This window comes from Dendropsophus ebraccatus, chromosome 3, assembly GCF_027789765.1.
Source record: "Dendropsophus ebraccatus isolate aDenEbr1 chromosome 3, aDenEbr1.pat, whole genome shotgun sequence".
In the NCBI taxonomy this organism is placed as follows: Eukaryota; Metazoa; Chordata; class Amphibia; order Anura; family Hylidae; genus Dendropsophus; species Dendropsophus ebraccatus.
Genome location: NC_091456.1, coordinates 93,644,607 through 93,668,525, shown reverse-complemented (window position 1 = coordinate 93,668,525; position 23,919 = coordinate 93,644,607). Strand labels below are relative to the sequence as shown.

At 44.1% G+C, this 23,919-nt stretch overlaps 1 protein-coding gene across 6 annotated transcripts in view; it reads right to left on the bottom strand.

Annotated features, from left to right (window-relative positions):
- Positions 1–1,934: 1,934 nt before the first annotated feature.
- GTPBP3 (GTP binding protein 3, mitochondrial) overlaps positions 1,935–23,919 on the bottom strand; it is a 91,519-nt gene continuing 69,534 nt past the window's right edge. For 5 of the 6 annotated variants that reach the window (XM_069962224.1, XM_069962227.1, XM_069962225.1 and 2 more), the window contains exons 9-10: positions 18,063–18,353; positions 16,914–17,248 (exon numbers count right to left, since the gene is read on the bottom strand). In XM_069962224.1, the coding sequence (XP_069818325.1) occupies positions 17,017–17,248; positions 18,063–18,353 (523 nt within the window). In that variant the 3' untranslated portion in view covers positions 16,914–17,016. Of the gene's footprint in view, positions 2,046–16,913; positions 17,249–18,062; positions 18,354–23,919 lie in introns of those variants that run through there. The other variant, XM_069962226.1, reaches the window with a different exon arrangement.

Below are 23,919 nucleotides of genomic sequence, written 5' to 3'. Positions count from 1 at the left end.
GTGAGAAGAGTCTCTCTGATTCTGCTACTGGATCAACAGTGCAATATAAAAGAAGGGAAGTCATCAAAGCATGGCCCAAACCACATGTTTGTGAACAGAAGCAAAGATTGGATCATTAGAACATTCCACTTTACCATGCATTGTAACTGAAGTTCACAGAGAATCAAATGGGAAGATCAAGAGTCTCTTGCACTGACTACTGAGAGTTGTCCAGAAAGCAAACCTTCCACCTGCCTAATACTGGCCAGGACCCTCTGGTTCCACCAAAACTGTTCTAACCTGTCGAGGCTTGGGCTCCATAATACATTAGATTGTTCTATGTGTTAACAGGCACATTTAAGTCCTTTAAGTTACAAAATAGGACCTCCAGCATATCCATTACCGAAATGGACTGAGATTTTTGGGAACTTGGAGGCCAAGTAAAAAAGTTCCAGTATTTAAATCATTTCCAAAAATTTTTGTAGTTTGGCAAGGTACATTATTGTGCTGAAAAAGTCCATTTTGACACTAAGATTACCTCTGCCATGATCGTGTTTATTTGGCCTACAACAATATTTAGGTATTGGTTGATGTGTCAAAGTAACATTAATGCCAGGACCTAAGGTTTTCAAGCAGAACATTGCCCAGAATATCACTCTGTCTGCCAGCTTGCCTTCTTCCCTACAGCATAATATGCAGTAGGCACGATGTTCTGCTGAAAGTGCCCACTGCTATTAGAAAAAATACAGTTGTCATGGGGACGAAGGGTTGTATTTCAAAATAACACCTACATGCATAGCTGGACCTAGTGTTTCCCAGCAGAACATTAAGCAGCCAGGAGACATTGAGTATCACCAGTTTTCCTCTTTCCAAACTGCTTTAACGCTTTCAGGACAAGCTTTTTTTTTATTTATTTTATGTCTTACTTTACAATCCCACTAGGGGATTTAACTATCTGATTGATGAGGTAAAAGTATACTGCAGTGCCAATCTGCACTCGTGTATTATGCCTGTCAGTGATATACTTCCGTAGTAATGACATTGGAGGCCTCAGTGAGGCCTCTGGTTGTCATAGCTACCATCAGGACTCTATGATCGCTTGGTAGAGATTTTTCTCTCTGTTATCCCTATAGATGAGGTGGTCACACTGACTGCAGCGTCTATAGGGATGTCAGGACGCGACCCTGCTCCTGACAGTTGAAGTGGGCACCCAGTTATGACTGACAGCTGGGACCCACCGCAGATGGCATAAGCACATATTTTGTGCCCATGTCATCCATGGATGTGCTGGCACATCTATATGCAGGAAGCGGTTAAGAAATGCGCATGTACTGGCCTTTCCGCATGATATAATAGATCAGACTACTCCACCTTCTTCTATTTTTCTATAGTCCACTTATGATGCTCATGTAAGCATTGTAGATGCTTCTTGTGGTGGACCAGGGCTAACAGGGGCATTCTGACCAGTTTGCAGATACACAGCAAGCTTGGATGCACTGTGTGTTTTGACATTATTCTTACATACATTTTTTTTCAGACATTTCTGCTACAGTAACTCTTCTGTGGGAATTAACTAGAGATGAGTGAATTGGTGAAGAATTAGTTTCTCGAGCTAAACTAGCGTAACTACAATAGTGGGACTATTACAGAGAATGTTTTGTTCAACAGCTATTGTTGTGATAACAATAAGAAAATGTCAAATTAAAAAAGAAAATGGACAGCAGAGGACATTGGTGGATCAGCGGCGTACTATCTATAAACCATTTAACACATTCCAATTAGCCTTCAAGCACCCTTTCACCTCTCCTTGTGTGGCACCCTTTGTATCACGTTAGTTTAAGTGGCACTAATATACAGTAAGTGTCAATTTTAATTCGATTTCATTTTTATTAAGTTAATTTTGATTCAAATAAGTTGTCCTCTGCAAGGAGTTGAAGCGTCTAAAGAAGTCTGGCCCTTTTCAGTGTTTGGCCAGCAGGAGAGGTAGCAATCAAGGGGGTGGAAGTGGTGAAACATGGGGTCATGGTAGTGGCAATCCTAACAGGCTTGGATGAAGGTTGTAGCTCCTAGTAAGAAATAGAACAAAAAGTCTTTGTCAGCTCACCACTGCAGTGTAAATAATCAATCATTCAGTGTTGGTTCCCAGCATAGAACATGTGAATTGCTGCACCTGGAGCCATCAGGTGATAAATGCAATTGGAAGAAAAATGGATGTCCACCGCTCCAATAATATAAAATACAAAAAGCTTTATTCCAGTCGTCTTAAAACATGTCACAAAAGATTAAAAACACGTCAGGGACCTTCATCCCCGACTGAGATGATGATGTGGCAGACCTCACGTGGAATCCGGGAGCGCAGGGTCATCATCTTCATCAGGGGATGAAGATGTGTTTCTTGCACATGTCAATCCTTTGGGTGGTCAGTGGAATCCGCCTGCAAATATCATTTAGTCTATGAAATGGGTGGGACTTCAAGTGGAGGACAGCCAGCAGAATTCCACAGTGTGTACCCTTAGGCACAAAAAGGCACATGACTACAGTCTGCTCTTCAAAGAAGTCCCTGTTTTTGTTTAGGGACACACTGATGAAGACAGGGCCGTAGCTAGGGGGAGCAGCTGCCCCGGGCACCGAGACCAGGGGGGGCGCCATCACAGGGAGCAGAGAGAGAAGGATCACAGTGAATGAGGCAGTCTGGAAGCGTCCTGCCCTCTGTCAGTGTGAGGAGGCAGGGGACGATTTTTACTTAATCAAAAGTGGTATTTTCCATACTGTACTGTCTCCTGGCTGATGTTTGGCTATAATTTGCGCAAAATTGCGGCGTTTTTAACCGCAATTTTGCGCAAATTAGGGCTAAACAACAGCCAGGAGACAGTACAGTAAAGAGATGGTGAAGGACCTTGACATGTGACTATGATGTCACCGCAGGTCCTGTATGTACACTGCCCTATCCAAATATATATCAATTTATATAAACCTTACCTAGTATGTGCAGGTCTATAGAACACGAACATTCACGAACCTGCGGCATTACATTGGTGATGCCTTCCCGGTCTGTAGGAAAGGAGGAGACAGCACGGGTACTGCCTGGAACTCCGTAATTCAGCCTTTGTAATAGTTGGGTACTCTCCTCCTTACCCATGGACTGGGAAGGCATCAGCAACCTAATGCGTCAGGTTTGTGAATGTTCGATTTCAATCGAACCTAGGATTTCCCGAAGTTTGATCAACTCTACTGCTGAGCGTATCTGTGCATTAGGAGACGGCACCATAGAATCACATTACACTGGGTGTCACACTGGAGATGCTTTGCCTCCTAATTCACAGGTACAGACAGCAGGGAGCGGAGACAACGGCGCCTCCTCAGGTACAGACAGCAGGGAGCGGAGACAACGGCGCCTCCTCAGGTACAGACAGCAGGGAGCGGACACAACAGTGCCTCCACAGGTACAGACAGCAGGGAGCGGAGACAACGTTGCCTCCTAATTCGCAGGTACAGACAGCAGGGAGCGGAGACAACAGCGCCTCCTCAGGTACAGACAGCAGGGAGGGGAGACAATGCCGCCTCCTAATTCACAGGTACAGACAGCAGGGAGCGGAGACAACAGCGCCTCCTCAGGTACAGACAGCAGGGAGCGAAGACATCTGCGCCTCTGTTGAGGTACTTAGGGACCAAATTTTAAGATTCTGATAGGATACGTCTGATAGGATCACAGTGGATGAGGCAGTCTGGAAGCGTCCTGCCCTCTGTCAGTGTGAGGAGGCAGGGGACGATTTTTACTTCATCAAAAGTGGTATTTTCCATACTGTACTGTCTCCTGGCTGCTGTTTGGCTATAATTTGCGCAAAATTGCGGCGTTTTTAACCGCAATTTTGCGCAAATTAGGGCTAAACAACAGCCAGGAGACAGTACAGTAAAGAGATGGTGAAGGACCTTGACATGTGACTATGATGTCACCGCAGGTCCTGTATGTACACTGCCCTATCCAAATATATATCAATTTATATAAACCTTACCTAGTATGTGCAGGTCTATAGAACACGAACATTCACGAACCTGCCGCATTACATTGGTGATGCCTTCCCGGTCTGTAGGAAAGGAGGAGACAGCACGGGTACTGCCTGGAACTCCGTAATTCAGCCTTTGTAATAGTTGGGTACTCTCCTCCTTACCCATGGACTGGGAAGGCATCAGCAACCTAATGCGTCAGGTTTGTGAATGTTCGATTTCAATCGAACCTAGGATTTCCCGAAGTTTGATCAACTCTACTGCTGAGCGTATCTGTGCATTAGGAGACGGCACCATAGAATCACATTACACTGGGTGTCACACTGGAGATGCTTTGCCTCCTAATTCACAGGTACAGACAGCAGGGAGCGGAGACAACGGCGCCTCCTCAGGTACAGACAGCAGGGAGCGGAGACAACGGCGCCTCCTCAGGTACAGACAGCAGGGAGCGGACACAACAGTGCCTCCACAGGTACAGACAGCAGGGAGCGGAGACAACGTTGCCTCCTAATTCGCAGGTACAGACAGCAGGGAGCGGAGACAACGGTGCCTCCTCAGGTACAGACAGCAGGGAGGGGAGACAATGCCGCCTCCTAATTCACAGGTACAGACAGCAGGGAGCGGAGACAACAGCGCCTCCTCAGGTACAGACAGCAGGGAGCGAAGACATCTGCGCCTCTGTTGAGGTACTTAGGGACCAAATTTTAAGATTCTGATAGGATACGTCACGGCTGGAAGAAGTCTTCATGATGGAAAAAAAAGGAAATCTGACCAACTCTGATCAAAGAAAACGTCACCTGTGAGTCACTGGATGTGTCTGCACTCTACTTACTTATTTGGTAAACAGAGCTTGTGTACAGCTGGTATGTACCACTATTTAGTTCCTGTATGGGGGAATATTGGTCTGTGTGTAGTGTTGTTTAGTACCAGTATGGTAGTAATGCTCGTGGTGTGACTGTATTATTTAGTAACCATTTATTATTTAGTTACTATGTCATAGTACTATTTGGTCAAGGTAGGGCTGTATTATTTGTAGCTTGTATACTGGTATTATTGGTTATATTGGTATACAGAATTTAGTCAGAAATAGTATGACAGTAATATGTATGGTGATATTTCCTCCCTGTATACTAGTATTTTTGGTGATATTGGTCTCAGTATACTGTATTAGGTCAGTAACAGTATGGTAGTAAAATATGTATGGTGACATTTTCCCGTTTTATACTGTTATTACTGATAGTGTCGGTCTCAGTATACTGGTCACTAAAGGTACGGGAGAAATATGTATAGTGATATTATTTTTCTATTGTATATTGATATAATTTGATAATTCAATACAATAGGTATGATCCTATATATATTTTACACTTATTCTGTGAGATATATATTTTTTCTCATTGAGTGTAAGTTGGTGCAAAATATAACATAGGATATATATATATATATATATATATATATATATATATATATATACTGTGACAGGGGGCAGAGCTTAAGGGTGGGCCCCAAGAATTAATTCCTGGCTACTTCCCAGTGTGCAACTGGCCCAGCAAAGAGGGGATTAAGTCACTCAACCCCTCCTTGCTGGGATGGGGCAGTGCCCCAAGCACAGCAAAGAAAGGATAGGCTGGTTCCCAGAGGGTTAAGTTGGGATGCGGTGGTATGGGCAGCAGGTGGGACCTGCTGCAGTTTGCATGTGCTAGCCCAGGTAGCTAGCACAGCAGGGAATACACCCATAAAGTGCTGAAAGGCTCAGCTTCTACATTGCATTTTTAACTTAAATGCAATGTGGAAACACAGTCCAACACTTACCGCTACTGGGGATGTTGGTTTGGGGCATCAGCATTCAAAGTGCCTAAGGCACTTGGGATGAGCGAACCGGCTGAGTTTCGGGTTCGTTTGAACCTGAACTATCGGCTTCTGATTCCTGCTGTCTGCCTGCTCCGTTGATGTGCTATGATTTGGAACGTGAGGGAGACTTCCTTGGTCAGTACAGTGCTGTAGACCACGCTATGCAGACTATGCCCCTCTCCAACTTCTGCTCCCACCCAGTACAAGGAGCTCTTAAGGAGACCTGTCACCCCCGTGCCGGGCTCCCGACCCCCAGCTAGATCCCCTTATACTGACCTCATCTTGCCGAGTCCCGCTCCCGGGACGGAGATATCCTGGTCAGAAGCCAGCGCGTGCTGTGGAGATAGGTCCGGCATCCATAGAGATTGAATGGAACCGTGCGCGCCGGCTTCTCACCAGGATATTTCCGTCCCGGGACTGGCCCCAGATGGCAAGATGAGGTCAATATAAGGGGATCTAGCTGGGAGTCGGGAGCCTGTCACCCCGGCACTGGGGGGGGGGGGGGGGGGGGTGACAGGTCCTCTTTAAACCTAAGCAATGCTCTTAAACCAAGTAACAATTTTGGAAAAACTGTGAGCTCTTCTTGCAACAATCTCAATCCAAGTTACTTTTAAACCAAGGTACCACTGTAACTACCTTCTAAAGGTACTACCAGCAGCAATCTGTTGCTGCAAAGACAGGTTACCTTGCCTTATTCAGTGTGCATTCAAACATGATTTAAATAGGTGACCCTAATGACTCCTTGGCTAAACCCCACAGCTGCTTTTCTACCACCGTCAGCATGCTGGATCTTCTAATTGTCTCCTGTATACAGCTTCTGTGTGTATAACAAACAAATCACTGAACTCAAGGAGAACAGTGAAAAAACTCCAATGAAGTACTCAATCAAGAGTCTCCACTGATGCCCCCAAAACTTTAAATATGCAAAACAATAGTCTGTGGAGTCTTGGTTGCGAGTCTCAAAACATGGGATAGCCAGATATCTCTAGCCTGTTGCCACGGGGTGCCTCCATGATGGGGAGAGCACCACACCACCCTGATAAATAGCCCCTTAAGTCCCACTCGGTTGTGAGTATTGGAACATAAATAGGGAAATACCAGGGTGGCCCCTTTTTGTCCATGTCTAACTCAAGGTACGAGTATTGCGATCATGACAAGGGCTTGCCAGGGAAGGCATCCATCCACAGACAGCCGTTTCGGGGTATTTGCCCCTCGTCAGTGTGGAGTAGGATTCTGGCTAGTTGGGGCAATGACAAATCAACCAACAAAACATAGTAAACTCTGAACTCAAGGAGAACAGTGAAAAAACTCCCCAACTGCCCCAACTAGCCAGAATCCTGCTCCACACTGACGAGGGGCAAATACCCCGAAACGGCTGTCTGTGGATGGATGCCTGTCCTGGCAAGCCCTTGTCATGATCGCAATACTCGTACCTTGAGTTAGACATTGACAAAAAGGGGGCCACCCTGGTATTTCCCTATTTATGTTCCAATACTCACAACCGAGTGGGACTTAAGGGGCTATTTATCAGGGTGGTGTGGTGCTCTCCCTTTCATGGAGGCACCCCGTGGCAACAGGCTAGAGATATCTGGCTATCCCGTGTTTTGAGACTCGCAACTGAGACTCCACGGACTCTTGTTTTGCATATGTGTGTATAACAGCAACATGCTTTGCCTAGTAGCTCCCCTGTATATGTATCTGAGACAACACAGGAGACAGGGCCAAGGACACGTCCTGCCCTTGCCATGGAATGGTGATGACACTCCTCAGGGATCATGCTGATAATTACTACTGTCCCAGGAATTGGATACGAGCTACCATGGAGCTAGAACTTTGCAGGGTGCCTGGCTGGTATTCACCAGCCCATTAGGTGTTACAGGAAACTGAAACCTTCCTTCAATCTGGTTGATATCAAGACTTCCACAAGCCTGTGTGTTAGGATCCGGTTCTGGTTTTATGTTTGCTGTGTTTGTGGGCATTTCTGCCTCTTTGCAAGATGGCCACTGCAGCTTCAGTGGCCATCTTACCTACTCTCTGAGGCTATATTAATGTGTGCACCTGTGCCCCTCCCTGCCTGAGTATCAGTTAGAACTTAGCTTCTGTCTGCCTTAAGCTTACAGACTCTCCTGTTTGTATATCCCTGCCGTGCTCTTATTCCAGAGTCCTGCTACTAGACCTCCTGATTATACTACTGCTGCACATGGGATCACTCTGCTGTTTAAACTCCTCAGCAAGGTTTACCTAGTGCTACACATCCTGCCTGCTGTCTGTCAGCGGCGCTGCCGCTCACCTACCCAGGACCCGCTCCTGCTGTGTGCTATCTTCCCACAGATCCATTAGTGGAACAGCTGCTTACCACCTCCAGCTCTGCTGAACAACACTCTGCTCACCTGCCGGACATCATCCAGCACTTCTGCAACCAAACGTGAGTCTGCATATACTTACTGTGACTGTTATCTGCTGTGTACACCCCTACCAGCTATAGGCTTCCACAAAGTATCCACACAAAGTGTAACACTGTGTTCCACTTGGACCAACTTGTGTGCCGCCTCGGCTGCTAACACTTTCCATACCAAGGGGATTGATGGGAATTTGAATGTGTTTTGTAATATTTTTGTCACGTGTTTTACAGTAAAGATTTACATGAACCAACTATCCAGTAATCCGACTAAGCAGGAACTCCACTGAGCAAAAACACTTGGTTAACTTCACCCACAGAATGGACTTTGGCTTTACAGCACCCACAGACAGGTTTGAATGTACACTGACTTCACAGCACTCACAAACTGGTTTAAATGTACTCTGGCTTCACAGCACCCTCACACTGGTTTGAATGGACACTGGCTTCACAGCAACAACAGACTGGATTCACTGGACAATGATCACTTCTCCCACACACTGGAATAACTTCAACCATATCACCCACAGACACCCACCCACAATAGACTCTCCTGTGCTCTCTCCCTATCTCTATTTCTCTCCCTGACTTGCCCTAAATGCCTGCTGCGATCCTTCTCTCCTCTGCACACATCCGACTGCCTGCCTCCAGAATGTGGAACACACTATATACATGGTGAAGGGGAGGTGCTGAAATCACAGTGGGTCTTGCAGGTGATTGGATGGCTGCAAAGGATTATGGATAATCCCTTGCTCCTGCCAAGTGATAGTACTGTAACTAAACATGTGCGTCTGTCATTGCAGTTGCCATGTTTAGTGAATTTGTTAACAAATCGTTTGCAAAGCAAAGCCAGCTTTCACTTCCTAAGAGCATTAATGAGCCTTATGTGCCCATGACTCTATATCCACTTTACTAGTTTTCCTTTCTTTGAATAATTTTGGTAGGTACAGTAATAACCACTAAAAACTGGGAACACCCCACCAGACCTGTCAGACTCTGACTCTAGTCATCTAGGAGCCATAGATTCTTATTTTCCAATTTTCCTGCTTCCAACACATTAACTTCCAGAGCCAAGTGGCAGGGACCACTGTCACAAGATAACCAATGTTATTCCCTTCAACTGTCAGTAGATTCAATGTTATATCTAATAAGTGTATTTTAATAATCTGGATATAGATTTGATTACATTTTGGTCAGTTGCATAAATTCATAAAGGCTTCATTAACTTTCTGGCATCATTGTGTGGGAAAAAGTCCACAGGAAAGGATAAAATTCACACATGTTAGCAATCTAAAATATACGTCTGAAAACTAAATAAAAGATACATTGCCCTCGGTCTACTCTTTTGTAGCTCTACACATGATAAATCTGAAAAGCTGACATTTAAACTTAAAGAATTTGACATAAAATATTACAGTGTGTAGGAAACGGTCTACAGTTTTCAAAAGAAAAAACTAAAATACATTTCCTTATACAACAGAATGCTTTGAAGTTAACATGTGGCAAAATCATTGGAAATACATACTGAGTACCTAGATGAAGGTTGAATTATAAATTATATTTTAATATAGTTGTTAGATGATACTACGTAACATTGTTATATAACAAATGCAAAACAGTTCCCTGGTATTACTTATGTTATAAATAAACGTAAAGTAGGTGAACCAAATGAGTCTTTTGGGCCCAACTTTAAATATGAAGCCAGTGTGAGCTGGCTTAGAATGTATGTAGCACATCCAGTGTCTGCATTCCAATACTAAGTAATGTCTACAAGCAGGAGACTGACAGAAATAGCAAATTCCACAACAGAAATATTTTCTTGCTTCCTAGGTACACATTATTTTTAATAGTCTGAGTCATATAACTGAGGTATGGTACACCTTATGTTGTCTCAACCAACTGACCTGTATTTTGATGTAAACATGTCACAGGTAAGTGTTTATATCTTGATGTATGTCTAATAGAAGCCTAAATATGCAAAACAAGAGTCCGTGGAGCCTCGGTTGCGAGTCTCAAAACACAGCAAAAGCCAGATATCCCTAGCCTGTTGCCACGGGGTGCCTCCATGATGGGGAGAGCAACACACCACCCTTAAGGATAGCCCCTTAAGTCCCATTCGGTTGCGAATATTGAAACATAAATAGGGAAACAACAGGGTGGCCCCTTTTGTCATTGCCCCAACTAGCCAGAATCCTGCTCCACACTGACGAGAGGCAAATACCCCAAAACAGCTGTCTGTGGATGGATGCCTGCCTTGGCAAGCCCTTGTCATGTCGCATTACTCGCACATTGAGTTAGACTTTGACACAAAAGGGGCCACCCTGTTGTTTCCCTTTTTATGTTCCAATACTCGCAACCGAGTGGGACTTAAGGGGCTACCTATCAGGGTGGTGTGTCGCTCTCCACATCATGGAGGCCCCCTGTGGCAATAGGCTAGAGATATCTGACTATTTCCATGTTTTAAAACTTGCAACCGAGACTCCACAGACTCTTGTTTTGCATATTTAAATTTTTGGGGGCATCAGTGGAGACTATTGATTGAGTACTTCATTGGAATTTTTTAACTGATCTCCTTGAGTTAAGAGATTTGCTAATAGAAGCCTAGAATGTATTAAACATTTACATATACCAACATATATAACATGTGATATGAGCTGGAGGTATAGTGGCAACAATATTTTCTAACAACAAAAATATTAGCTAGTAATATAAATCCTGTATGTCAGACAGTAGGGTCGGAATTAGCTGGTAACATCGAATGCTTGGATTCATCCAGCCTTGTGGAACTGGGATACTGAAATTCAGCAGATTTTCTTTCTGGCCATAGCAACCAATCACAGCTCAGCTTTTACTTCCCATATTGATCAGTTAAAATGAGAGCTGAACTCTAATTAGCTGCTATGAGCAACAAAGACACTTACTTAGGGTTCTTTTACACACACACACAAACACACACACACACACACATATAAATGACCAATTTATCCAAAAGCTTTTTGAAGCCAAAGCCAGGAGTCAATGGAATATGCAGTAATCTATAGAACATTCAATATTCTATAGAGATACATCTATACCTGTATGAATTACGCAAATAAATGGAAAACTTTACATGCAAAAATCCCCAATGATAACATAAATAATGGATTTGTACAGTTTGAATAAAATGATTGTTACAATAATAGATATGAGAATCAACATTCAATCTCACAATTCTCAGAGAAGCTAAGCAAACAAAAAAAAGGGAAATTTTATTCTGCTAACCCCAGACAGCCTTTTTGTCCACTTTCCAATGTATCATCTTTGCAGGAAGTCTATTTTTTAAATCCACCACCCATTGTGTAAAGTAGTACTTCCTTTCTTTTCCCTGGAGACAGCTGAGTTTGGACAACCTCTCGCATGTATAATAAAAATATTTATTCTGCTATTGTTTGCTATAAAAAGGAATGCTCTAACAAAAGCACGCATGAGCTGGATAGATGTCATGTCTCTGTATGAGCCAATATCATTATTAAGGAGGCAACCACAAACTCCATAATACTAATTTTCATACACGTACAGAAAAGTAGGAAAAACACAGGAGTCAGAAAAACTCTTTATATAATCCTAATCCTCCTTTGGACAAGATTAGCAATCGAGCATTGTGGAGTTAAACGGAACCAATCCGCACAAAAAACAATAAGCTTGAAAATGTTAATATTGCTAATCATATACTGCACAAACATCTAGCTATTTCCTGTGTGCCTGCCCACTGAGCCCTGTTACTTTACTTCTATTAACTCCAATGCTGTAAGCAAATTAGTGTGAACTAGGCATCGGGCCGGTCCCTTAGGCCTAACTAGCGAGTCCTGGGGCTGTCCAGCCCTGTAATCGCATGGTATGGATGGGCATGATTCACAGCACTGTATCCTTCCAGGCGTGCCTCTGTGATGCATCAAGGATACATCGCTGTGAATTATGCCCAGTGTGGCGTGATTACAGGGCCTTAAGGACTGCCTTGATGCCTAGTTCAGACCGATTTGCATACAACGTGGAAATTAATGAAAGTAAGATTGTGGGCAGGGGCACAGGGAATAACTAGATGTTTGTGCAGTGTATGATTAGCAGTATTAGCAATCTTTTCAAGCTTTATATTGATTTTTTGTTTATTGGTTCCCTTAAAATTAGCACAATGTAGTTATTTAAAGTGACACTGTCACCCCCTATTTACATTTTGACTGCTCTCCACAGGTGTAAAGGGTAAATGTTACAGCTTTCATTACTTATATTATATCACACCTCATGGTGCTTGTTCTGGTAAAAAGTCGTTTTTATCACCTGTGGATTGGTATAAGTGGGCGGGGCCTTGCACCCTATGTGCCACTGCAGTGTCCCAGAACAGAGTTTCTCCTCTTGTTATTTTTCTCAAACGTGTATTCTTATATCTGAGTCAGTCAGTATTTTATTGCCTCTGTTCTGGAAACTGTGGTCCACTGCAAACTGTGTATCCTGTCACCCCCTCAGTATTCGGGTCTGCTGTTTCACTCAATTTATATATATATTCAGTCCAATATGCCTAATGGTGTGATGATGCAATGGTTTGATGTCACGTGACTGCCCCTGCTGCCATGGTAACCCCAATAGCCATCGAGCTTTGGCTGGGGACACCATGTGACTTCCTCTTAACCTCAGTCCTGTCTTCTACCTTCAAGGGGACAGGTCGTGTGTGAGTCCTGTCTTCTACCTACAAGGGGACAGGTTGTGTGTGTCCTCTCTCCACTGTCAGGAGAGAGACACGTGTGCTCTGCTGCTCCAGCGTTACTAGAAGTGTTCCAGTCCAGTCGGGACCTGGCTGTGTCTTCCTTCTCAAGTCCTAAAGATTCTCATCTCGATCAAAGATCTGGGTGCCGATAGTCATTCCTCTCATCATCTCCCATCATCATCCACAGCAAGTATTCGTCTCAGCTTCATTCCGCCCAGTATCTTATCCTCAGTACTACTACTCCCATCATTCAGTACGCTACCATCACAGCCTATTGCAGCATCACCCATTGCTTTGCCTTATCCAAGTCTGCCTTATTCCCGGTTGCATCCGGAGAGACTGTTGCCACTAGTTACCGTTTCAATAAATGCACAACTACCGTTGTTTCTGAACCCTGGCATTGGTTTAATTATTGGTGCCCTGACTAAGGACAACGAGGAATTGCTCGGCCTCCGCTCGTTCAGGTTCCCGATCTACAGCTGCTATCCCTTGTGCCCATACCGTGACTACCATCAGGCAAGTGGCTAGCCGGGTTCCTACTCAGTACTACCACCACCAGTACTACTACCCTCAGCGGAGTGGCCCAGCGCACCACATCGCTCCGCCCCTAGCGCCACTCAGCCCCGCCCCATCCGTGACTTCATCGCTGCATAGGCCCCGCCCCCTCAGCAGCCAATGGAAGGGCCAGCCTAAAGCTCTAGGCGGGGCCTATGCATTGATGACGTCATGGATGGGGCGGGGCTAAGTGGCACTAGGGGCGGAGCAATGTGGCACATAGGCCGCAAGGCCCCGCCCATATATACAATCCACAGGTGATAAAAACGACTTTTTACCAGAACAAGCACCATGACATATAATATAAAATAAGTAATGAAAGCTGTAACATTTACCCTTTAAACCTGTGGAGAAAAGTCAAAATGCAAATAGGGGTGACAGTGTCACTTTAACATGGTAACAGTAATGTGTCAGTTTAATCTGTTACCAAGGAGAAGTACAACATGAGGGTATGTTTGCACACGGAGTTTCATTGCGATTTCAACGCAATGAAGGAGAGCAGTAAAATGATGCAGTAACACAATGAAAATGCACGTGTGAACAGCCTAATAAGTGAATAAAATTATTATTATCTGTTTCACCTTATGATCCATTTACAAAGAAAGATTATCTGACAAATTATCTGCTAAAGTTTTGAAGCCAAAGCCAGCAATGGATTTGAAAAGAGGAGAAGTCTCAGGCTTTCCTTTATGACCTGATCTCTGTTTATAGTCTGTTTCTGGCTTTGGCTTCAAATCTTTGGCAGATAATCTGTCAGATAATCTTTCTGTGTAAATGGACCCTTATGCTGGGTTTACACGGAATGATTATCGTGCGAATTTGCACGATAACGATCGAATTCGAATGATAATCGTACGTGTAAACGCATCGAGCGAGCGAACGACGAGCGAGAAATCGTTCATTTTGATCTTTTATCTTGTTCTTAAATCGTTGTTCGCGAAAAATTCGCAGATCGTTCCGTGTAAACATTGGATCGGCGGCGGGGCGATCGGAGCGGCGGTAGGGGGTGGCGATCGGAGTAGTGGGGGTGGTGATCGGGGCGGCGCAGGGGGCTGCGGTTGACCGTGGGGCCGGGCCGCGGATGAGCGAGGGGCCGGGCTGCGGGCGGGGGCCGGGCTGCGGGCGCGCGATCGCAAAACGATCGCAAAACGATTTTTCCACACGATATATCGTACCGTCTAAACGCTGATCGTTATGAATAAAAAATCGTTACTCTGACATTGTTAATCGTACGATCGGGCCAATTATCGTTTCGTGTAAACCCAGCATTAAAAATTACCTCTATTTAGTAGTAAACCAGTGGAAATAATGATGCTGATTCAGCCTATTATCGCTCCGTGTAATAGGTTAAGTTTTGTGTATAATACCTTGGATATGCAGGAACTTCCTCTGTTGAGACAGAACAGGAAGTTTTGAGCAGCAAGAAAAGCATAGAGGGGCTGTACGTGAGTGTAATTTTTCTTCCCCTGCCGTCCTTCTCACTAGTATTTTGATCAGTAAAAAATAACAGAAGGGTTATATGGACAGAATGATTTTCAACGGCCGTTATTTTGAGTACCAAATAATGGAAGCTATTTAACATACTTTAGCAGCCATCATTGCAATATTGAGAAGACGGTAAAGGACAGCCCCAAAAAAAAATTCAGTGTCTACAACTTTAAATAAAGTCCATTGTTCACTAAATAACTGCCACCAATAATTGTCCTGAACAATAATTTGACAGCTGCTGCGAACAGCGGTTGCTATGCATTGTGTGAGCATCATGTTTCCATAGACTTCAATGGAAATCATTGAAGACTTAGAATATCAGCCGTTATTTTGGAGTATCAAATAACATACGTTATTTTACTAAAAAAGACAGTGTGTGAACATGGCCAAAAGATACAAATGTTTCCGTAATATTTTTTCTTTTCTGTCAGTTTTATTCCTGGTTTTGGCTTTACATACTGACCAAAATACTGACTGAAATGCTGATCAAAATACTGTGCGTATGATGGATTTGGTCAATAACAGTAAGGTGATATTCGTCCCATGTAAAAGTCAAATCGCTAGTCAGTTGATTTAAACTTTTGACCTTAAAAATATTTGTTGTTGGCCACATATCTTTGTACTATCGTGTAAGGGCACTGCAAGAGAGCGCTGATCTCGCTGATCAGCACTCATTTGCAGCCGTACAGTGACTCATATTGTGCGGTGTAAAAAGACCCTTACCTATGTTAACATAGATAAGTGTCGTAGCTGAGAGGTGGGCCTCAAGAATGATTTTCTCTGGTGGGCCCAAGGTACTTCAGTCCGACACTGAATGCAATCCTCTGAACTTCTTATTTAATGTTCCACATTTTGTTTTACTCTATTTGTTTTACTTAAAGCGACTCTGTACCCACAATCTGATCCCCCAAATCAGTTGTACTATTGGGTAGCTGCTTTTAATCCAAGATCTGTCCTTGGGTCCGTTCAGCAGGTGAAGCAGTTATTGTCCTAAAAAAAAAAAATTAAAACTTGCAGCCCTGTGTCAAATACGTGTGGCCTAGAGTACCCATGTCATAGGATTGCAACACCCCTCCGTCCCTCCTCACCTTTGCTAGAGGGACAACTCTCCATGCGTATGCTCAAGAAGGGAACCAGTGTTTAGTCTTCCTGCAAACCCAACCCAGGGCTGTAACAAGATGCAGTCCTCCTGTCCCAATTCCAGCAGGATTAACAGGCGCAGCTACTCCCAACAGATGAAGTATAAAAAACTACTTTATTAAAATAATAAAAACATGTATAAAAGGCTCAGCATTATGCATTTCTTGACCGGATCGGTCTCTTCATCCGATGCTTCAGATGAAGAGACCTGTCTGTTCTAGAAACGCGTTATACTTCATCTGTTAGGAGTAGCTGCGCCTGTTAATCCTGCTGGAATTGGGAGAGGAGGATTGCAGCTCCTCACCATTGGAAATGCCCCTGGAACATTTTCTCCTATTCCTCACCTGTCTGAACACTGCACATGGGCTGGATCGTTAAGGCACCTGTGCAGTGTTCACACAGGTGAGGAATAGGAGAATATGTTCTAGGGGCATTCCTAATGATGAGGAGGGCGGGGAGGAGGGACGGAGGGATGTAGCAATCCTAATGCACAGACACCTAAGTCCACACCAATTTGACACAGGGCTGCAAGATTAAAAGTTGTTTTTAGGACAATAACTGCATCACATGCCGAACGGACCCCAGGACAGATCTTGGATTTAAAGCAGCTATCCAAAAGGTACAAGCGGTTTTTGTGGGTCAGATTGTGGCTACAGAGTCGCTTTAAGTGTTGCAAATCTGGTCTTTTAGATTTGTTTTTCAGATCTGTTCTTTAGGTTCTCAAAGCATATACAAGAAATTGAAATCAAAGAAAAGACAAATGATGCAGAATGGTTTATTCATACAGAAAGTTTTAGAAGTTAACATGCTTAGTGCCTAAAACAGCACAAGATATTAAAGGTTGAAACAGACATAAACAGAATCACTTTCCAATGCAGAAATCACTAAATATAATATCCAAAATTTCCTCAGCGCTTACCCTACCTGTAATAGCACCTAGTTGTCTGTGTGCAATACGCAGATCTTCAGCTGACATAACCAAGTCCTGCTGTCTGTGCACACTGTAGTGGCCTAGGGCATCAAGGCATTGTGTAAGATGATGTCTGTGGCGAGTCTGAGTAAGTGTAGGCATTCCCTGAAGAGGATCACCACAACTAAAAAGAAATACAAAATATATTGAGAAAAAAAAAATATATTTTCTTTTCAAAGAAAACATCAAAGTAAAGCCTTATTCGCACATTCCATAAGTTTGTCTGTAATGGTACATTCACACTGAGAAATCTGGACGGATCCCCTGCCGTTGATTCCGTCCCTTACGACTGCATACATCTCCGCCAGTGCCATAGACTCCATTCTATGGTCGGGCAGAATCCAGAATCCACCGTCCGTCCAAAGAATGATTTTGTTTGTTCTCTGGACAGATGGCGGAATCCGCCCGACCATAGAATGGAATCTATGGCACGGCAGAGATGCAGAGAGGGAGCACACGGTGGCGAGTGGCGGAATCCACAGGAACTTCTCTGCGCAGATTCCTCAGTGTGAACCCACCCTCATTGTGGACCCGCAATTACAGTCAAATTTAGGGCCCATTGATTTCTATTGGGATGTTATACAGCAGTCAGACAGTCCAAAGTTTTATGGGTCAGTAACAAGTGCCGCAAAAATTACTGCCAAGCCCTAGTAGCAATTCACCCAGTTTATATATCACACTTATTTACAGATGTGCTTATGAGATCTTCTGTTTTATGTCTGACACCCACTCAGCCAATTACAGAGCTAAGCAAGGAGGTCATCAGAAGCTAGCAGAACGGAAGAGCTGCCAGGGCCAGGTAATCTGACAGCAGGAGCAGTGGTTGAGTGAGGTAGGTAGGCGCTCTGTTATTGTTTGATCGCAAAGAGAGGTAGTACACAAGGTTTTCTAGGTCAAATAAAATGCACCTCTGACAAGTATATAAATGTGAACCTCACATTGCTTCCAAGCGGTCTCTGAGGATTTTCAAGAACTTGATGATTCCTTCTCCTGTGTGGCATGACAGAAGACATACTGACTGAAGTCCAGATTCCTGGCATATCTTTTCTATGTTAACAATACTCTCTTGGCTGAGCAGGTCTACTTTGTTGAGTGCCAAAATAACAATCTCTGGTCCATCGCCTTTGAAGCTCGAATAGATGTTCTGCAGGTGGGCAAGCACTGTTTCCCGAGATAGTAAACCATTGCTGACATCTATAACTGCTACAAGAATGTCTGCTTCCCTAGCCCTACAAAATAAAATTAGACATTAGATTATAATGGACACTGCTTAGTATTCCAAAATCAAGTCATTCAATTAGTTAGAAATATCTTTTTTTTTCACAGTACACTTGCTTACCTAAACCTTATGTATTGAGATGCTAAACTAAAATGTGCACTTCTACATTGGCCCTACATCTGTTCTATGTTTTATTTAACAATTTATTATCATCATAAAAGGTTTCCTGTTCAATGTACTGTAGCTTTTCCCAAATCATTGTTGGTTTTTAATGTTGTAGGGGACTAGTACTCAAACACTTTGAGAGGACACTGGAATCCATAATAACCTGAATTAACCTCACAAGAAATATCGGCGGTGTAAGGACTATAAAGAAGGGTTAGTAAAAGGTTTAGACAACTAGTTTTCCCACATTTAGACATTAGTGCCAAGCCAGCAACACGTCTTGGACTGAAAAATAAATGGTCTGAAATCCCACAATAACAATGTGTACAAAGGATGCATCTGTGTGGCTGTGCGCAGCATCATTGTCTTTGCCAGGCATTAGCAGGAACCTTTTTCTGCACAGTAAATAATTTTTTGCCCAAAAAAACAACGGGTGAAGTACAGTTCGGCAAGTTGTTTGCTTTTGTGACGTTCATCCTCTACTCTTATCAAGCTGCCTGAATAATTTGAAGGGCCAAAGTGAAGGTAAGTTACACACAGAAAACCTTGGATTCCTCACATAATATAAAATGTTAGCTATAAAGTTTGTCAATTGGAATACTATATTGTACATTTCTATTATACCACTGCTTATAAAGAATATATCAGTGGTAGAAGTCAGTGTACACTTAACATTTTACTAACACATGCTTTTGGTGGACTGACCAGTTCTTCGTGAAAACTGTAACAAACCCTAGGAGATGACTGTGACTTTCATTTAACATAATTGAACTTAAACATTTTGACCAATTTTTCGGTCTATAAGATGCACTTTTTAGCAGAAAAATATCCTGCTAACAAGTGCCTTCTAGTCTGGAGACAGGGCAACCTGACAGTGTAAGACTGCTTCCCTGATGTTTAGGCAGAGCACTGATGAAGACCTGTGCCCGAATGCTGCGTGAACTGTGCAGCTACTGATAGCTGCACAGTTCTCTCCGTTCTCCTGTGGGAAACTGATCTACAGGATCAATGCCCTGCAGGAAAGGAATCTGCTTGTGATCTGCATGACCTCCAGATACATGGAAAAGCCCCATCTAAAAGAACTGGAGCTGAAAGACCTGCAGAACCTTCCATGATTAGTCACATGACTGGGAGGAGTCAATGGGTATTAAAATTTGTGTGTTTCTGTATGTAACAGAGCTGTTTGTGTATGACCTAATAGAGGTGTGTATGTGTCTGTACATTGATGTGGTAGAATTGTATGTGTGTCTGTGAGTATGTTTATGTAGCGTGTGTCTGTTTAATTATGTGTGTCTGTGGGTATATATTTGTAGCAGAGCTGTGTGTTTATTTTCATGTGGCTGGGTGTGTACAATGCAGAAGAGCTCTGTATGTGTGGGTTTAATGTACTGTCCTGGAAAGTTTCAGTTTCGGGCCAGTGAACCTGCTGATATGAGCCAGCCGCTATTTACCTCAGGAATCCAGGGCTGTCCTCCTTATACCGTTGGGGTCCGGTATAGTGGTGTTTTCGGCTAATTACTTGTCAGGATTGTACCTGGTAAAACAACGTTCTCTAGCTCTGGTCGCCCACTGCGATCATGGCGGCAAAATTAGTTGTTTACTTGCATCATTTTATTAGTGTGAACACAGTTTTATTCTGCTGTGGCATTTCTATTGATTCAGGTTAACGCCCTGCTTATTGTCTGGGAAGATTTCTTCCAGCAGGTATACAGTTAACACCTTGCCTTGGATAATGACTGACAGCCTGGTCCTCCTGTCCAATCTCTTGTTTCTCTGCTCCAATTGTCTCTGAGGTAGGGGCAGTGGGAGTGGGACAGTGTCAGGGCTTCACCTGTCTTTGTGTGTGTTTCCTTGTGTGCCCTGAACTGTCCTGACATTATAGCAGGCCCAATATTCCAGTCAACCCTCCCGGCGGTTCACTATGAGTGCTGATCCGTTAGTCAGTGACCGCCTGGCTGAGTTGGCAAATCAGTGCAAGGAAATGGCAGATGTTGTTGACCAAATTTCACAACGTCTAAATGCCATGAATACCCATTCATCTGACACTGCTGCCTCACCTGTTACTTTTTCAGCCCCTGTTTTCCCTGTCCAGAACCTCCAGCGGAAACCTAGCATGCTTCTGCCAGATCACTTTGAAGGCGACCCTGATAGATTCCACACGTTTCGTGAATCATGTAAGTTGTTTTTTAGGTTTAATCAGTTCCCTACTGAAGCTGAGAAAGTTGGGGTGATAGTCTCTCTACTAAAGGGTCCTCCACAGGATTGGGCACTGTCACTCCCTCCTGAGTTCCCAGAATGGTTTTCGGTTGACCGATTTTTTGAAACCCTTGGCCAAGTGTATGATGACCCTAACCGAGTAGCACTGGCAGAGACCCATCTCCTGTCCATTCAGTAGGGCCGTCGCTCTGCTGAAGATCATTGCTCTGAATTTCGCCAGTGGTGCTCAGTAACTGGGTGGCCTGACCAGCCTCTAAAGACATTGTTTAGACAAAGCTTGTCTGAGGCTATCAAGGATGCTTTGGTAAGCCATCCTACCCCAGACTCCCTCAGTGACTATATGGCCCTAGCAGTTAGTGTGGATAGGAGAATTAGAGAGAGACGCAGGGAAAAACATGGGGTCTCCCCTCTACCGTTAAGACCAGGTTTTTCTTTTAAGTCTGCTCTTGCCTAGTCTGTCGCTCCTTCTCCACCTTCTCCTCTCAGTGAAGAACCAATGCAACTGGGATCGACTGACGCTGCTGCTCGAAGGAAACACCGATTTGAGAATTTCCTGTGTCTATATTGTGGAAAATCAGGTCATTTCATCCGGGCCTGTCCCTCCAAGCCCAAGCCGGTGCAGGAAAAACTTCAGTGCCTGAGTGGTGACCGGGGAAGCCACTCAGGCACACAGGTACCTCCTGTTTCTGTGAATAAAGTTTTGTTACCGGTTTCTTTGTCCACTGGTAGTAAAACTCTTGCTTGCCAGGCTATGGTGGACTTAGGGGCTGCAATTAATTTTATAAATGCTGTTGTTGCTCGGGCCTTAGGCATTGAGTTTATTCCTTTGTGTTCTCCTTTCTCAGTCACTGGGGCTCATTCCACTCCTTTGACAGAAGAATTAAATTTCGCACTGCCGAAGTCACCCTCTCAGTGGGGTGTCTTCACTCTGAAAAAATTTCGTTTTTTGTTATGGAAAAAATGACCTCTGATGTAATTCTTGGTTTGCCTTGGCTTCGTCTCCATAACCCAGTGTTTGATTGGGTGACTGCTGAGTTACTTAAATGGGGTTCTAGTTGTCATTCTCATCTGAGCACTGTACAGACCTTAGAATGTACCACTGATTTTGGATCTATTCCTGAGTTCATAGCTGACTTCCGAGATGTCTTTGACGAAGTCAGCTCAGACCATCTTCCCCCACATAGGCCATATGATTGCGCCATTGACCTCCGGAAGGGTCACATCCGGCCGTCAGTATCGCCTATGGGGGCAGGTTTCTTTTTTGTCAGCAAGAAAGATGGGGGTCTTAGACCATGTATAGACTACCGAGAGTTAAATAAAATCATGGTTAAGGACCAGCATCCTCTTCCTCTGATCCCGGATTTGTTCAATCAAGTTGTGGGTGCTCACTGGTACTCCAAAATAGATCTCCGGGGAGCCTACAACTTGATCCGGATCAGAGGGGTGATGAGTGGAAGACGGCATTCAATACTCCTGAGGGCCATTTTGAGTATTTAGTCATGCCATTTGGTCTCAGTAATGCCCCTGCCGTCTTCCAAAGGTTTGTAAATGATATTTTTCGTGACCTTCTGGGTAGGTTCGTGGTCGTATACCTAGATGACATCCTCATCTTTTCACCAGATTGGACTACCCATCAAGAACATGTAAGGATTGTCCTCTCTAGGTTGCAACAGAACTATTTATGTGCTAAGCTGTCTAAGTGCCAATTTGGTGTCCAAGAGGTGGGGTTCCTGGGTTATATTCTCACTCCTGATTCTATCGGTATGGATCCCCAGAAAGTTTCTGCCATACAGGAGTGGGTACGCCCCATTTCACTAAAAGAGATTCAACCTTTTCTGGGTTTTGCAAATTATTACCGGAAGTTCATTAAGGATTTTTCTGTTATCGCTAAGCCCCTTACTGATCTTACCAAAAAAGGGTCGGACCCCACTGCTTGGACACCAGAGGCAGAACATGCCTTTAGTGCTTTGAAGAATTGTTTCTCTGACGCTCCTGTTCTGGTCCACCCAGATCCTGAAAAACCATTTGTTGTTGAGGTTGACGCTTCTGAGACAGGAGTTGGAGCGGTCCTGTCCCAGGGAGCAGAGCCGTACACCAACCTCCGTCCTGTGGCTTTCTTCTCCAGGAAATTCTCCACCTCAGAGATTATGACATTGGGAATCGGGAATTGCTAGCTATAAAGTGGGCATTTGAGGAATGGAGACATTTCCTGGAGGGAGCCAAACATAGGGTGGTTGTGTTAACTGATCATAAGAACCTATTGTATCTTGATAATGCCAAGAGGCTCAACCCTCGACAGGCACGGTGGGCTTTATTCTTTACAAGGTTTAATTTTATTGTAACTTATCGCCCAGGTGCCAATAATGTTAAGGCAGATGCCTGTCTAGGAGTTTCGGTGCCCGTGATGCCCCCAATGAGGAACCTGAGAATATCCTCACCCCAGGAGTTGTGGTCGCTACTCTTACTCCCGATTTGGTGTCTTCCATTACTAATTCTCAAGAATTAGCGCCCCCAGATCTACCCCAGGGTAAACTTTTTGTGCCAGGTCACCTCAGACTTAAAATCTTGGAGGAAGTGCATTCCTCAGTCTTGGCAGGTCATCCGGGCATTGCAGGTACCAAATATTTATTATCACGTACTTATTGGTGGCCATCTTGGGCACGGGAAGTTAAGGAATTTGTTATGGCCTGTGAAACCTGAGCCAGGGCCAAGACTCCCCGGAGACTCCCTGAAGGGTTGCTTCATCCACTCCCTGTGCCCAAGAGGCCATGGTCGCATTTATCAATGGATTTCATCACCGATCTTCCCCTTTCCCAAGGAAGGTCTGTGATATGGGTGGTGGTAGACCGTTTCTCAAAGATGTGTCACCTTGTTGCTTTAAAGAAATTACCTAGTGCTAAAGTTTTGGCAGGTCTGTTTGTTTGCCATATTCTCAGATTACATGGTATTCCGTCTAATATTGTATCTGACAGGGGAGTTCAGTTCGTGTCAAGGTTTTGGAGGGCTTTCTGTGGCCAGTTGGGTATTGCTCCATCATTCTTCTCTGCCTTTCATCCCGAGACCAATGGGCAGACAGAGAGATTAAACCAGTCCTTAGAACAATATCTCAGGTGTTACGTCTCTGAATGCCAGGAGAGGTGGAGGGAATTCTTGCCACTGGCTGAGTTTGCCCTTAATAATCAGGAGAACTCCTC